The sequence below is a fragment of the Sinocyclocheilus rhinocerous genome, unplaced genomic scaffold, assembly GCF_001515625.1.
Source record: "Sinocyclocheilus rhinocerous isolate Xijiao unplaced genomic scaffold, SAMN03320098_v1.1 scaffold1239, whole genome shotgun sequence".
NCBI classification, from domain to species: Eukaryota; Metazoa; Chordata; class Actinopteri; order Cypriniformes; family Cyprinidae; genus Sinocyclocheilus; species Sinocyclocheilus rhinocerous.
In genome coordinates this window covers 13665-31765 of record NW_015664197.1, presented here as the reverse complement: position 1 = coordinate 31765, position 18101 = coordinate 13665, and the positions used below count along the sequence as shown (strand labels likewise).

At 35.6% G+C, this 18101-nt stretch overlaps 1 protein-coding gene across 1 annotated transcript in view; it reads right to left on the bottom strand.

Moving 5' to 3' along the window:
- LOC107729908 (uncharacterized) overlaps positions 1-18101 on the bottom strand; it is a 27963-nt gene that overhangs the window by 4368 nt on the left and 5494 nt on the right. The window contains exons 7-8 of the mRNA XM_016540644.1: positions 6843-6866; positions 4456-4716 (exon numbers count right to left, since the gene is read on the bottom strand). Of these exons, the coding sequence (XP_016396130.1) occupies positions 4456-4716; positions 6843-6866 (285 nt within the window). The remainder of the gene's footprint in view (positions 1-4455; positions 4717-6842; positions 6867-18101) is intronic.

Genomic DNA, 18101 nt, shown 5'->3' with positions numbered 1-18101 from the left:
GCGCTGTGGATCGCCGGATCGGCTTTCACCGTGGACGAAGCGGAGTCCAGCCCGGGGTCGTCACATGTGGTTGCCGCAAGCCCGCCAGACGCTCCTTCGTCGAATCCGTTTCTGTTTCCTGATCCTGGTAGAGTAGACTACAATGCCGGCTGTTCTGACTCAAAGACTGTAAGTACGTTTTTTTATATTTAAAGAGTTTTTATATTTTATATATTTAAAGCGAGTTTTTTGGGCAGTGTAGAGTAGGGCTTGTTGTTTGTCATTTCTCCGATCACAAATGCAGACATGGTTTTATGTTTACGCGGCGCGATGCAACGCGTAAAAAGACAGTATAAGTCATTATAATCTGTAATTATGTCCCCACTGGATCAACGAATGCCTCGTTTATAATTGGTTTTCATGTTTCGTCGCTCCAGGCTGGACAGGGCTTCACAGTATGTGAGGAGCGTAACATTTCCGTCACATGCTTGAGGTATTCGGCCAATAACAACGCACTGGATAGCTGGCCAATCAGAGCACACCTTGCTTTTCAGACCGATTGTCTCGTTGCTCCGGGAGACGGCATCACAGTATGGTAAGGGGTGTAACATTTCCGTCACACGCTTGAGCTTTTCGGCCAATCACAACGCACTGGATAGTTGGTTAATCAGAGCACACCTCGCTTTTCAGACCGATTAGTTTTGTAAAAATCGACGCGTTTCAGAAAGGCGGGGCATAGAGGAGATACAATAATGTACAGTATGTGGAAAATAATGTGTTTTTTTAACCTTAAACCGCATAAACACATTTCATTACACCAAATACACAAAATAATGTTCTTTTTAGCAGCATCATATGACCCCTTTAATTCAGTGAACATAAACTACCAATTAAAAATTCTTCTAACATTCATTAATCTTAGGTAATTCCAATATTTAATAACACGTTGTTAAAATCAAAAGATCTGACATGAACTAAGAGTTTAATTTTTTTTAAAAGATTAATAACTTATGTAGAAAATGTAGCTTTTGCTCATTGTGAATGTTAATGCATTATCTAAGGTTAACTAATGAGGTCTTATTGTAAAGTGATACCTATTGGTATTTATAGTTACTTTGCACTTTAATCTGTGTAACATTTTTAACTTTATACATTTTTCTGTATTAAAAAAAACTATCAGACACAGTATGTGACATTAGATTAACTGCAGCTATGACAGAAATGTCTGAGATGTTTTGATATATATATATATATATATGATCAAGCATCCCACACCTGAGATATGCAATATCTCTCTGATGTTTCCTCTTTTCCTCCCTTTTTCTTGTGTCAGCAGGAGCCAACTACACCCCAGAGACTCTTTTAAGGGCCACCTAGAATCACGGCACCTTTGGCTTTGTAAGTTTTTTTTATATATATATGATCACTCAGATGTTGGGCTGGGAATTGATACAGATTTCATAATTCCATTTGATTCACAAGCTCTTAATTCAGTTCTGATCTTGATTCAATTCAGTTTGATTCACAATTATTCTTATTCTCTTATTCTGATTCCATATTATTCCAGTATTTTGTGCACTTTATTTGCTGTACCAATATTTTAAATTGGCCTTTGAACTTAGCTTTATTGCATGGCAAAAAAAAAGTGTTACCTTGCCAAAGCACTGACAGAGCCCACTGATCTAATGGCGTTGTTGAGCGCTCCAAATGCAAACAAAAATGCAGCACTCTGATCTAGTGGCATACAGGCATCGTCAGATTGACAGTACTCTCGCCCAATAATGTTGGGGGGTCCAGTGGGGGCGGCAGTCATATTTCAGGGTGACCGTGCCACTCTTTATCACAACCCTGCTAAAAGTGCCAGTACGTGCACTCATTGGCGCCCCTTCAGCTGGTGGCGCCCTAGGCGACCGCCTACCTCGCCTATGCCTACGGCCCTGCTCGTTGTTATATAGTATGACGCAGTTATCGGCTGCGTGATGTTACGTGACGGTACTTATTCATCTGTGCTCAAGCTTGTGTCGCTCTACAGTGTTTATAGATAATGTTTAGGATGTTATAATATCTCATGTTGATAAATAATTTACATTTACATTTAGACATTTAGCAGACGCTTTTATCCAAAGCGACTTACAATTGGGGGATACATAAAGCGATTCTTCTTAAAAGAGGCAAACAGATACAGGAAGTGCTTGTAATACCAAGTTTTTAGACATTGTTCAAATAAGTACACGCTAGAAAGAGAAGGAATAGATAAAGAGAGAGAATTATTTTTTTTTGTTTGTTTGTTTTTTTTTATGATGATGAAGTCAAGTAGCTTCGAAAGAGATGAGTTTTCAGCTGTCGCTTGAAAATGGTCAGGGATTCAGCATTCCGGATAGGGGTGGGGAGATCGTAAATAATGGTAATCGTAAATAAATATTCGTAAATAATCGACTGGTAAATAATGCCAGTAAAATGTTAAAAGATGTTATTGTGAGTGACATAATGCTTGTCAGCTTGTGATTATATTATGTGTTTACATATTATTATGTCCATGTGAGGGGAGGAGTCAATAGTTTGTGTATTAAGGCTGTGATGATGTGCTTACTTATATTAGTGTGCTGCTTCTTGTCTGTTACAGATCAAACCACACCAAATACCAGCACAATTCATATGTTACACTCCCATCTGATCAAGACACAGCACAAACTCATCTAAAGTCAGGACATTACTCAATATCTGCGATGTACATGTGCCTCTCATGCCCCGCAACTCTATCAGTCACTGTTTAATCGCTCGCCACCACTCCTAAGGGCTTAAAACTGACTGTTCCTTTCTTGTTTCTTGGACTCATTTAACCCCTCTGGATTCAGCCTCTGGAGGACCGATTGACTCACTGTTGCTTCTTCCACCGTAGCTGGAAGCTGTTGCGCATTCAAGTGGGCATTGTTTAAGGTGCAAGTTTATGGTTGGCTCCCCCCTCTGATGTATATTTACCTACTTGTCAAATTAAACCAGTTCAAGTTTATCACTTCCCTCTCTGTCGTGTTCTGACAGTTTGAACGACCATAAAGTCACTCTTTAATGTGATTGTACATTCAGGCAATTAATGGAGTTCCCTGACAAGGATGTGCAAAAAAGCAATACTGTTTAAACAGTACTATACTGGGTATCTTTCAAGGTAGCCTTCGCTACACCTTGTCTGTCCATGAACAAATTTAGATGAGATAAACTCATGACCATTTCTCACACATTTCCCCTCTGTTTTGTTTCAGATCAGCTGTCAGTGGTTAAGGAGTCCATGCAGCCAAGTCCAACTGGGATGCTTGTTGCCATATTTCTTTTTGTTGCAATATTGTCATGATCTCTACTTTGATTTGTTGTTATGAATTCAGTTCTCTATTTTTTTTTGTAATGTTCCAGAATAAAGCACAAAAAATAAGTAAGTAATGGATGTATTTAATAGTGACCGTGAATAAAAAATATATACTTTTGTACATGGACTCGGGTCACTTATTTGGAATTTATTCAATTCAATGGCATTCATGTAAAATATTCAAATGTTTGATAAAATAATGTAAAATAAATTACAGTAAAATTACTGTAATATTATACTGTAAAACTAAGTTACAGTAAGGATATAAGGATATATTACTGTAAAATTAAGTTGCAGTAAGGGTATTTCGCTGTAAATTGAAATTGTGGTAAGGCTATCATACTGTAAAATGAAATTGCGGTAAGGCCATCATACTGTAAAATGAAATTGCGGTAAGGGCATTATACTGCAAAATGAACTTGTGATAAGCTACTGTAAAGGTTGCATTGAATTTATTTAATACACGAGTTTCACAATTTGAGTTGAATTACTGAAATAAATGAACTTTTCCACGACATTCTAATTTATTGAGATGCACCTGTATAGTATCCGTAAACGCAGATTGACTGTAGCACAAATCTGACTGAAATTCAATGATGTCTAGGCTGTAATGTAGCCTAATGTGATTGGTTATCAAGAAGACACAAGTGATCCAATTTGACCGTTACACTTTCTCCAATGGTAAATAATACAGACCCTCGTGTCTCCCAATAATAAGACCATCTCTGCCAGAGTCGTTTGCTCTCATAGCGCTTGCGGTACTTTGATGTCACACTTTGAACACACCTACTTACAGGACGTGCAATAGCGAGGGGGCGTTGATACTGTTTCCTATGCAATGACATTAACCAATCAGTGGCTGATTACTGAGAAGCCTTAAAGGACCCGCCCCTTAAAAATAGGTCATTTTAGAGAAGTGATCAGAATGAGGGTTGAAAATTCTGTGCAAAAAAACTTGATTAACATTATAAGGGAACTTTGTAAAGCATATAAAAATAATATTTAAAAAAATCCATGTCATGTCCACTTTAAGAGTATTTGAAGACAAATGATCTTTACTCACCATAGACAGAAACAATGAATGTTTTTGTTGACCGTTTTGCTCCAATTATCTTTACTCTATAAAGTCCAGCAAGTTGAGTTGTGATGTTTGTGATGGTCAGAGATCCAGTTTGATTGTCCAGCTTCAGTCTGTCTCTGAATCTCCCATCAGGACCATCATATGTGAAGATATGTTTCTCTTTATTGAATTTAGCTATGAGAGAGTCTTCAGACCCAAATATCCACAGTATGTCATCACCATCATGTATTGTAGTAAAATCAGAGTTTAGAGTGACAGAATCTCCCTCCAACACTGACACTGGCTGTATTTCATTTAACTCAGCATCAAACACACCTGAAAAACAGGAACAAGTTTTACATAGAGTAAAACTCTTGTTGGTTTACAAAGTCAGTTGTGATTTGTAAAGTTTAAATGTGAACTGAAGAACACTGAGGAAATGGATTACTAACAATATATTTATAACTTACCAATCAGACAGCACCAGCCCAAACAGATCCAAGCAAACATGTAAAACATTTTTTTCATTCAGTAAAAAGTCTGATCTAGTAAGACTATCCACCTAAAAGACTGTATAAAATGATTTAAACACAGGAGGATGATTGTGTGTCAATCCTCCCTCCTAGTTTGACCCTCCTAGTTCACATGTGCATGCGCACACACACTAAGCACATGTTATGCAGACAGTTACATATAAATGTTCTTCTGGCTCTTAAGACTTTAACTGTTCTTAATGACGGAATATTCTTCAGTTTCATCGTCTACCGCTGAAAACATTTGAATTATTATTGTGTTAAGAACATAGAAGTAGAGAAGTGGAATGCTATATAAATCTTCCTAAATTTAAGATGTAGGTTAAATCTTATTGATTTTAAAATGATTGAAATAATTCAATTCTTAAATGTTATGAATGACAAATCAAACAAAAAGTTAAAACCATCTACCATCTCACTTTATCAGTTTCATTTAGGTGTGACTAGCAGCTCAGCTGAGTTAAACTGAAACCTGCTGTGGTTTGAGTTCTTTAGAAATGTGGTTTGATCTGTTAGATGGACAGACATCTTTTGCACGTGTGGTTGGCATTCAGAGAAACTGTGTTTAGTTTGTAGGTAAAGAGCTTCTTCCTGTCCTGCTCTTCTGATCCTCACAGTCTGACTTCCTGTCTAGATAAAACTGCTGTATAGTGAAATAAAGTACTGAATCAGTCCATCAAAATGTTGTTAGAAAACAAGCAAACAAGTGACAGAGGTCAAGCAGGATTCATACCCATCACACGTCACATAGCCTGCACAAAATGACAGCTAATTATCTCACAACACTAAATTTAAATTGAACCTACAACACTCAGAAGATAAAAATATGACTGTTTACTCTTTACACATTATATCATGATGGAGAAGAAAAGTGTTTTTGACACAGAAGACGTCAGAAGAGAAAAATAGAAATGCAGCAATCATATTTTCATAGCTTACTTTATTGAAAGATATACAAACTCAAAGAAAGAACACAGCCCAAACTTGCACAATTAAACATTTTACAAACAAATTTAAAATGTTATTATGTAACAATTACATATGTTAATTGTGACATTTCTGTATAATTTCTGTTCTTTTTTTTTTTTATTAATTTGTAGTGCTGTTTTATGTTGGTTTGTGTTTGAGATATTAAACATTCTTTTTTGACCGTGTGACGTCACTCTCCACCCCCATGTTACCCAAATCGCTCCAAATCAGTGCAGTTCATTTGTGCTGGTTTGTGCCGTTAAAACAAACGCTTTATTTCTCTTCCTTCCTTAGATATAACCAAAATGTTTACGGGAGCTGTGATGTCACTCCACCCCAGTTTGTCTAAATCGCACAAAACCAGTGTCATTTGTTTGTGCTAGATTAGTGCTGATTTGTGCCTTTAAAATGAACATCAAATATATTTCCCCTTCTTAGAAATAACAAGTAGAATTCGAGGCAGTGACGTCACTCTCCACCCCATGCCAATCTCTCCAAACCGGTGCCGTTCGTTTGTGCTCGATTTGTGCTGGTTTGTGCCGTTGCATCGTGGTCACTAGACAGATATTTGGAAGCCATTTTTAACCATTTAAGATGCAGCATCATGTCCCATCAACCAACTGGCGAACCCCCAAAGTGTTGTCTACGATTCCATTTAATTGTTGTCTTTTTATCTATTTTTTTGTTTTGTTTTGAGATATTGCATAATATATTCAAAATGGCGGCGGGAAAAGGGGATGCACCATGTTCCTCTGGAATAAGTGTTCAATACTTTTATTCTCAGAAAATCAGACAGGTACAAAAAATATTTTTCAGTTAAATAGGATGTCAGAAATATATTCATCCATATTTTAACAATATTTGTCCTGTAAATTTTTTTTCTGTGACAGAGAATATATCTGCCCACAGTGGACGTCATGCACCAAAGGGTATAATTCTGCACAGCAAAGTACAGAATAATTCTGCACTGCAAAGTAAAGTACAGTTGCAGTGAAAAGTTTGAATTGTACCAGAACTCACTCACTCACTCACTCACTCACTCACTCTCTCTATATATATACACCTGTTCAATTGCTTGGTAACACAAATTGCTAATCAGCCAATCACATGGCAACAACTGCATTTAGGCATCTAGATGTGTGACATCTTGTGCAACGTTAACATTTGGCCTTCATATAGTGAACATACACTCACCGGTCACTTTATTAGGTACACCTGTTCAATTGCTTGGTAACACAAATTGCTAATCAGCCAATCACATGGCAGCAACTCAATGCATTTAGGCATCTAGATGTGGTGAAGACGATTCAAACCGAGCATCAGAATGGGGAAGAAAGGGGATTTAAGTGACTTTGAACGTGGAATGGTTGTTGGTGCCAGACGGGCTGGTCTGAGAATTAAAAAAAACTGCTGATCTATTGGGATTTTCACGGACAACCATCTCTAGGGTTTACAGAGAATGGTCTGAAAAAGAGAAAATATCCAGTGAGCGGCAGTTGTGTGGACGAAAATGCCTTGTTGATGTCAGAGGTCAGAGGAGAATGGGCAGACTGGTCAGAGATGATAGAAAGGCAACAGTAACTCAAATAACCACTCGTTACAACCAAGGTATGCAGAATACCATCTCTGAACGCACAACACGTCGAACCCTGAAGCAGATGGGCTACAGCAGCAAAAGACCACACCGGGTGCCGCTCCTGTCAGCTAAGAACAGGAAACGGAGTCTACAATTCACACAGGCTCACCGAAATTGGACAATAGAAGATTGGAAAAACGTTGCCTGGTCTGATGAGTCTCGATTTCTGCCGTGACATTCAGATGGTAGCGTCAGAATTTGGCGCAAAGAACATGAAACAGAATATTACATTCTGCATGATAAAATATAAAGATTTCACAGTGATCTCATTCTGTAAGGTTTTTTAGTTACTAACTTAAAACCATGTTTTGCTTAGTTTATACACGTGAAGACGAGCGGAGAGTATAGAATAGATTAACCTCTTAAGACCCAGCAAAACATTTTAGGAAAAAAATAGTATTTTTTCATGTCATTACATTGTTTAGAGCATTAAAAAAATACAGAATCACAGAAGTAAAAAGAAAGGGAGGAAGGAATTTCAGTTACACAAACACGTTGTTATGTCCTCCCCTTGTCTAGGGTAAATAGGGAACGACAGGGGCGATTCCAGGATTTTCATTTTAGGGGGGCTCAGCCCCCAATGAGGTTATAATACAGTGGCGTTCCGTCCATAGCTGCGAATGCTCTGCATACCCAGGCCATTTGAGAGAATAAGTTCACGGTATAATTCATATAAACATGATTATAAGTTGATCCCTTGTCATTTGAAATGTAACTTAAAGCTTAAAGAGTTACACTGTAGAAAAGAACTACAGTAATTTACTGGCAGCAAGTGACAAGTAACTTACTGTAGAAAAGAACTACAGTAATTAACTGGCAGCTAGTGACAAGTAACTTACTGTAGAAGAAATAACCATATTTTCGCTGTTTTCATTTACAGTAGCAATCATGTAACTGTAAAGTAAAATTCACTAATTTGCAAGTGCAACCTTTTTTTTTTGTTGCCTTTTTGTGCTTATTATACAGGATAGTGTAGCGATTGGTGGGGAATGTGATCGGCAAAGGACCTTAAGCCAGGAATCAAACACGGGTCGCCAGAGACATACAGTAGTTGCACTATATGGCGCTAACCACTAGACTATCGGTACCGACAGGTTCTGTTGATGTTTAGTTATATTGGGTCAGCCCAAATAAAAAAAATAACAATGAATATGAAATAAATAATGCATGTTGCATTATTTAAATATAAATATTCATTTATCAACAGTCACAGTTAACTGCTCAACAAGCTTCATTAATCATTCTTCACTTATTGCTAGATGTGTTGAAAACAATAAAATCTTGATGACCTGCTGATCATTTTTTAATTTTAATTTTTATTAAAGAAAACATTTGCTTCCTGTATTCTCTAGTCAAACCTAAAATGTAATTGAATTACAGTGAGGTCAAATTAAATGCAGTCATTGGCTGGAAACCCAGCTGCCAGTGTAGGCTACTATGTTTTCCTTCTCTATCCCAGTGTCTATTCAAACCTAAAATGTAATTGAATTACAGTGAGGTCAAATTAAATGCAGTCATTGGCTGGAAACCCAGCTGCCAGTGTAGGCTACTGTGTTTTCCTTCTCTATCCCAGTGGCTGGGTTTCAGAAAACCCTAGTGTATTGCAGTACGGTGAAATCACGTTCTGGGGGGTGAATTTATGATTATGATACTAAAGTTAAAATAATATGATAATACTTAAAAGTTTGTATGAAGTAGTATAATGGGCTGTTTTTGTACAGGTGAAATAACTGGAAGCAAAAGACAAACACATTCAAGTTAGTTGCAAATAGTCGCGCCCACTCTCTTGTGAAAACTAAGCTGGATATAAAAGGTTACTGTGGTTTTTTTTACAGCACATTGTTGGTTACTGTAATTTTCTACAGTACATAATTAGTTATTGTGTTTTCTACAATTCATTGGAAGTTACTGTGATTTTCTACAGTACATAATTAGTTATTGTGTTTTCTACAATACATTGGAAGTTACTGTGATTTTCTGCAAGACATTGCTGGTTACTGTGACATTCACAGTACTTCTTACATTACTGCAATTTTGACTGAAACTACGGTATTCTGCTGTGAACTAGTATACAGTAATTTCCTGTGCACAAATACAGTAAATTCCTGTAGATTTCACATGAATTTTTTACAGTGTAGGAATAAGTACGTTCAGAGTCAGACTGACTATCACTGTATTTATTTTCAAGGCATTTTACTGTATAGTTTTGGAGAAAACTAAAAGCAAAATCACCCCAAACATCAAAATCCATTGTTGCACTTGGATTATTTCCGCATATTCAAACATTCATAAAAAGTGTCCCTTTATAGGTTAGCTCATTCTTTCAATTGATATGTATTCAGAGTGAGCCTGACTTTCACTGTCTTCCTTTCCAAGGCATGTTACTGTATAGTTTTGGAGAAAACTAAAAGCAAAATCACCCCAAACACCATTGTTGCACTTGGATTATTTCCGTATATTCAAAAACTCATAAAAAGTGTTCCTTTATAGTTTAGCTCATTCTTTTAATTTATATGTATTCAGAGTGACCCTGACTATCACTGTCTTCATTTTCATGGCATTTTACTGTATAGTTTTGGAGAACACAAAAAGCAAATTCACCCCAAACAACAAAATGCGTCCTAGCACTTGCACTGTGTCCCATATTCCAACACTCATAAAAAAGTGTTCCTTTATAGGTTAGCTCATTCTTTTAATTAATATGTATTCAGAGTGACCCAGACTATCACTGTATTAATATTCAAATATTTTTACTGTATAGTTTTGGAGAAAATTAAAGGCAAATTCACCCCAAGTGTCTCAAGTGCATAAGCACTTTTACATTATGTCCTATATTCAAACACTCATAAAAATCTTTCCTTTATATGTTTGCTCATTCTTTCAATTGATTCCTGTTCACAGTGACCCTGACTATTACTTTATTAATTTTCAAATATTTTTACTCTGTGGTTTCGGAGAAATTTAATGGCAAATTCACTCCAAAAAACAAAGTGCATTCTAGCAGTTGCACCATTGCCCATTTTCAAACACTCATAAAAATATTTCCTTTATAGGTTTGCTCATTCTTTCAATTGATTCCTGTTCACAGTGATCCTGATTAATATTGTGTTCATTTTCAAATATTTTTACTGTATAGTTTGGGAGAAAATTAATGGCAAATTCACCCCAAGCATCTATGTGCACCTTTGCACTTTTACATCACGTCCCATTTTCAAACACACATAAAAATATTTCCTTTATAGGTTGGCTCGTTCTTTGAATTGATTCCTGTTCACAGTGTCCCTGACTATTACTGTATTAATTATCAAATAATAATAATAAGTAATTAAGAGCACAAAAATAAGTCTAGAAAGTTCTATTTCATGACATTTAAAATACGACCTGGCTAAACCTTATCTTTTGAGTTCAAAAACACATAGTAAGTATTATATAACAAACATTATTTGCTATTATTATTATTAGTCTATTATTATTTCAGTGTGAATTGTAGAAAACAGTCATGTTCATGTTTTGATGGGAAAAAATTGTTGGTTTCCTTTCCTTTATTTTTATTTTTATTTGTTTTTTGTTGTACAGAAAGCTTGTAACCAATTATAGTCCTCATGTCTCTGCAGAACTCCTTGGTGTCATTCTGCCACAGCCTCTGCTGCAGCTTACTCCTATTATAATTTAATGATAATAATAATGCATTTTATTAGGCACCTTTCAAGACTCAATGACACCTTAAAATAACAGTAGGCTATTAATTGATTGACTGCAATACAACCTAATGGAATTTAAACAAGAGTTTTATTAAGACTAAAATACAGAAATAAGTTGTGATAGGGATTATGTAACCTGTGTTATGACATTTCACAGATACAAATGCAAATATGTAATTTTTTATGCAATTAAACAAAAGCCTAATATGAGAAGATGATTTTAGGTATATGCTTCAGTGTGCAGAAGACAGTCAATAAATGTTCACAGGTGTTGAAGCCACAGTAGGCACTGTTGTGCAGTCTGATGGGATGTACAACAGCATGCCCAAAGTGCTGTTATTTCTTAAGATGCACAAAGTTGTTTTCTGAAATAAGAAAGGCAAAATAAATAAATGTATAATATATATAAAAGTACATAAAATACGATAAAATAAAGTTAAGTAAAATTAAAATAAAAGTGTGATCATTTTCAAATAACGGCACTGATACTATATTATTTTTCTTTTCTTTGTGTTGTCAACTGTCCTTACCTGATCAGTGTCTTGTTGAATCTGGATTTTAATTTAGATAGATCATTTTAAAATTCATCTCAATACAATTGTAATTGATCAGTTACAGGTAAGGACAAACAAGAAATTGCAGCTAAGCAGACTTATTCAATAGACTGATGATTATGGTAAACAAACACAGCAAAACAAATAATAGCTTTGCAGGCATAATCACCATAAACAAATACAACAACCTCAGGGCTATAAAAGCAAAGACATAAGAAATTTAACTAAAGGTTAGAAATTAGTAACCATGGACACAAATAAGGACTGCTCAAAGGGGTGATGAACATAATCAGTTCCTAAGGTTAAAATGAAGATTTTAACTTAATTAAATGTGACACTAACAATTAAAATGTAAGAAGAGGTTGAGTGTATGTGTCACGTGTGTGTGTTCCCGTTGAGTTCCTGTTTGCCCTTATTTGGTCCTTCCTGTTCCTGTCCTCGTTGTATGAATTTGTTTCCAGCTGTGTTTGTTTAATTAGTTAATTTGCTCCCAGATGTGTCCCATTGGTGTCTGTGTATTTATAGTGAGTCCCATTCAGTGTTTCTTTGTCTGCTTTTAAACATTGTGTTGCTGTGTCTCCGAAGTTCCCCGTGTGTTCAAATTAAATTCCATGTTCGAAAATACTCTCCTGCGTCTCCTTCGCTCCTTCTTGCCTGAGTGTAACATGACAGTATGACGTCAGGAGAGTATTTCCCACCAATTTTGTCCAATACTATATATAAAATAAGAGTCAGTTTGATAAGCATTGTACGTTTGCGCAGTAATTCCTTCAAAAACTGAAACTTTGTTAGAAAATGGGACATGAGTGCAACAATACACTCTATAAAAACATTTTTGGAGCGAGTTTGCGTTTCGCAGAAACTGTAAAGTAAAATTAATAATTTGAAAATGGTTAATGGTGCAACTGGTAGAATGCACTTCGTTTTTTGAAGTGATTTTGCCATTAATTTTCTTCAAAACTATACAGTCAAAAAAATGTCAAATTAATACAGCAATAGTCAGGGTGACTGTAAACAGTAATCAATCAATTTGCAGGCATAATCACCATAAACAAATACAACAACCTCAGGGCTATAAAAGCAAAGACATAAGAAATTTAACTAAAGGTTAGAAATTAGTAACCATGGACACAAATAAGGACTGCTCAAAGGGGTGATGAACATAATCAGTTCCTAAGGTTAAAATGAAGATTTTAACTTAATTAAATGTGACACTAACAATTAAAATGTAAGAAGAGGTTGAGTGTATGTGTCACGTGTGTGTGTTCCCGTTGAGTTCCTGTTTGCCCTTATTTGGTCCTTCCTGTTCCTGTCCTCGTTGTATGAATTTGTTTCCAGCTGTGTTTGTTTAATTAGTTAATTTGCTCCCAGATGTGTCCCATTGGTGTCTGTGTATTTATAGTGAGTCCCATTCAGTGTTTCTTTGTCTGCTTTTAAACATTGTGTTGCTGTGTCTCCGAAGTTCCCCGTGTGTTCAAATTAAATTCCATGTTCGAAAATACTCTCCTGCGTCTCCTTCGCTCCTTCTTGCCTGAGTGTAACATGACAGTATGACGTCAGGAGAGTATTTCCCACCAATTTTGTCCAATACTATATATAAAATAAGAGTCAGTTTGATAAGCATTGTACGTTTGCGCAGTAATTCCTTCAAAAACTGAAACTTTGTTAGAAAATGGGACATGAGTGCAACAATACACTCTATAAAAACATTTTTGGAGCGAGTTTGCGTTTCGCAGAAACTGTAAAGTAAAATTAATAATTTGAAAATGGTTAATGGTGCAACTGGTAGAATGCACTTCGTTTTTTGAAGTGATTTTGCCATTAATTTTCTTCAAAACTATACAGTCAAAAAAATGTCAAATTAATACAGCAATAGTCAGGGTGACTGTAAACAGTAATCAATCAAAAGAACGAGCAAACCTGTAAAGGAAAGATTTTTATGAGGGTTTGAAAATGGGACATGATGTAAAAGTTCTTATTCACTTAGATGCTTGGGGTGAATTTGCCTTTAATTTTCTCAAAAACTATACAGTAAAAATATTTGAAAATTAATACAGTAATATTCAGGGTCAATGTGAACAGGAATCAACTGAAAGAATGAGCAAACCTATAAAGGAAAGATTTTTATGAGTGTTTGAAAATGGGTAATAGTGCAACTGCTAGAATGCACTTTGTTTTTTGGAGTGAATTTGCCATTAATTTTCTCCAAAACTATACAGTAAAAATATTTGAAAATTAATACAGTATTAGTCAGGGTGACTGTGAACAGGAATAAATTGAACGAACGAGCAAACCTGTAAAGGAAAGATTTTTATGAGTGTTTGAATATAGGACATAATGTAAAAGTGCTTATGCACTTAGATGCTTGGGGTGAATTTGCCTTCGATTTTCTCCAAAACCATATAGTAAAAATATTAAAAAATTAATACTGTATTAGTCAGGGTCAATGTGAACAGGAATCAGTTGAAAGAACGAGGAAACCTCTAAAGGAAATATTTTTATGAGGGTTTGAAAATGGGATGTGATGCAAAAGTGCTTATGCATTTAGATGCTTGGGGTGAATTTGCCTTTAATTTTCTCCAAAACCATACAGTAAAAATATTTGAAAATGAATACAGTATTAGTCAGTATCACTGTGAACAGGAATCAATTGCAAGAATGAGCAAACCTATAAATGAAAGAGTTTTATGAGTGTTTGAAAATGGGACGTGATGTAAAACTGCTTATGCACTCAGATGCTTGCTGTGAATTTGCCTTTTAATTTTCTCCAAGACTGACTTGTAAATTAATACAGTAATAGTCAGGGTCACTCTGAATACATATTAATTGAAAGAATGAGCTAACCTATAAAGGAACATTTTTTATGAGTGTTGGAATATGTGGAAATAATCAAAGTGGAGTTTGATGTTTTGGGTGATTTTGCTTTTAGTTTTCTCGAAAACTATACAGTAAAATGCCTTAAATGAAGACAGTGATAGTCAGACTCACTCTGAACACATATAAATTGAAAGAATGAGCTAACCTATAAAAGGAACACTTTTTATGACTGTTGGAATATGGGACACAGTACAAGTGCTAGGACGCATTTTGTTGAATCTATATAGTAAAAATATTTGAAAATGAACACAGTAATAGTCAGGATCACTGTGAACAGTAAACAATTGAAAGAATGAGCAAACCTATAAAGGAACACTTTTTTTATGAGTGCTTGAAAATGGGACATGATGCAAGTGCTAGAATGCACTTTGATGTTTGGGGTGGTTTTGCCTGTAATTTTCTTCAAAACTGTACAGTAAAATGACTTGAAAAATAATACAGTAATAGTCAGTGTCACTGGGAACAGGAATCAATTGAAAGAATGAGCTAACCTATAAAGGAACATTTTTTATGAGTGTTGGAATATGTGGAAATAATCAAAGTGGAGTTTGATGTTTTGGGTGATTTTGCTTTTAGTTTTCTCGAAAACTATACAGTAAAATGCCTTAAATGAAGACAGTGATAGTCAGACTCACTCTGAACACATATAAATTGAAAGAATGAGCTAACCTATAAAAGGAACACTTTTTATGACTGTTGGAATATGGGACACAGTACAAGTGCTAGGACGCATTTTGTTGTTTGGGGTGAATTTGCTTTTAGTTTTCTCCAAACTATACAGTAAAATAACTTGGAAATGAATATAGTGATAGTCAGGGTCACTCTGAATACATATCAATTAAAAGAATGAGCTAACCTATAAAGGAACACTTTTTATGAATGTTTGGATATACGGAAATAATCAAAGTGCAACAATGGAGTTTGATGTTTTGGGTGATTTTGCTTTTAGTTTTCTCCAAAACTATACAGTAAAATGCCTTGAAAATGCATAGAGTGATAGTCAGGGTCACTCTGAATACATGTCAATTAAAAGAATGAGCTAACCTATAAAGGAACATTTTATATGAGTGTTGGAATATGCGGGGGACGATCTAAATTATCTGGTAAATAGCGCCATCTGTTGGGTTTTATTAGCTAAAACTGCATTACATCACTGTGTTTAAATAACCTTGTATTTTGTTTTCCAAAATATTGTAAATTATACAGTTTTAATCTCCCATGATCATATAAATGTTGCCATGTTCGTTTTAGAAAAGTTTAGACCAAACGACTCAATCACTGCCTCTCCTTCAAGCCAGTTACTAGTTACACAAATATTACAGTAATTGCCTGATGCATCATAGAGTTTGCTATTCTATTTCTAATACAAGGCTTTTTAATATTTTTTTTAATTTATTTTACATTTTAGGACCCTCACCATGTTAACTGGCACTGTTCTAATTACATAATTTTTATAGGTTATATATGTATATAAGTATATATAGTATTACTACTCTATATAGTATTTATAGAGTAGTAGTGAGATTAAATAATATTATGGTACAATTAGACTAATGCTAACCGAGCTGCAGCATGTAAACTGCGCATATATAAGATATGAACCAAAAAGATAGCATAGTAAAGTGACAAAGATAAATAATGAAATAATAAGAACATACATCAAACATCTAAGATCAAATTAGAGACTTCATCAGCTTTATCATGAACAAAGTATCTTTAGATTTCACTGATCAGAGGTAGAATTACTAATTTAATTTTGTTTATTTTAATTAATTTAGAATTACATTAAAAAACAATTGAAAAAATAAACAAAATAAAATAACTGAAACTTGCAAATAATTACAGCAATAAAAGGTTAATATCAAAGCTCTCACACAATCCAGAAACATTTGACATGGTCAAATTATTATTATGCATTTCTGATGTAGGGGAATTTACCCAAGGACCAGGTATGATAAATGAAGACCAGAAGGAAAATTTACTGAAGAAAATAATTTGCAGTTTCATCAGCAGAAGTCAGCTTCAACACTCGCAAGGAGTTTGTAGGCCGCTCTGCGTACAATCTCAATACAACAGCAATTATACTCTAACAGAGGTTACTAACTATTTCACTACTTACGTAAAAAGAATTCTGATTAGTTGCAGAAAAACATGCAACATCTTAACAGATATGTCCAACACATATCCCCGAAGGTTGTTTAGGTATCAGGTGATTAGAGGCCACACGCAACCCCTAGCTCCTAAGACATATATCTACCACCCAATGCATACGGGAGGTGTACAGATGACCAGCCCTCCTGTGTGCGGTTATGAATCTCCCTTGAGACTGGTTCTGCACAGACAGATATCAACACACAAACACAGAGAATACGCAACTTCTTCAGACCCAAGCTCTAATCAGGAACTTTCCCCAAACATCCAGATATTAAGTACTTTTTCTCAGCTAGAGGTTTCAGACAATATTCAACATTGTTTTCTAATGTTTATAGATGAAGAATAAAGTAAATACTTTAATTGTAAATTTGTGTAGATGAGAGGCCCTAATGACCTTTGTGACCTAAGCTGTCCTAGTAAGTCAGAAAAGTAAATGTATGTTTTAACGTGTTGGGTGCCTTTCACAAACCAAGGACAGAGCACATTCCAGTGTGAGACATGTAATTCTATACTATTCAAGTTTCGCATCATTTAAGATTTCAAATAATAATATTAATTAATAACTTAAAGGGGTCATATGAAGCGATTTAAATTTTTCCTTTCTCTTTGGAGTGTTACAAGCTCTTGGTGCATAAAGAAGATCTGTAAAGTTGCAAAGACTAAAGTCTCAAATCCAAAGAGATATTCTTTATAAAAGTTGAGACTTGTCCACGCCCTCCTAAAACGGCTCGTTCTAACACACCCCCACATATCTACATCACTATGTGGGAAGATTTGCATAACTTTTATTCTCGCTGTAGTATTGTTGCTGCCGCCATGTCGTGAAGAGCTGTGTGTTTCGTTGTGAAAGCAAAACTACTTTGTTTGGCCTTCCAAAAGAGGACGATATCTGCTTCGTCATGCCTAGAGCTGATCCGTGCTGGTTGCTGAGGAAATACATCAACTTTGCGCTGTGGATCGCCGGATCGGCTTTCACTGTGGACGAAGCGGAGTCCAGCCCGGGGTCGTCACATGTGGTTGCCGCCGTTCTCAAGTCCACCGGCCTCTGTTCACTCAAGCCCGCAGTGTGTGACGCTGTGTGACGCATTTTATGTAGGACTGTTTCCTGAACCTGCAGACTAGCCTACAATGCGTCTGTGCCCAAAGGCAGTTCTATAAAGTGGGGCAATTCCAACTTTGCAAGGACAGTCTGGCGCTTCTGACTCACAGCCTGTAAGTACATTTTTTATATTTAAAGAATTTGCCACTGACGATTCAAACGCGAGTTTGAGCAGTGTAGA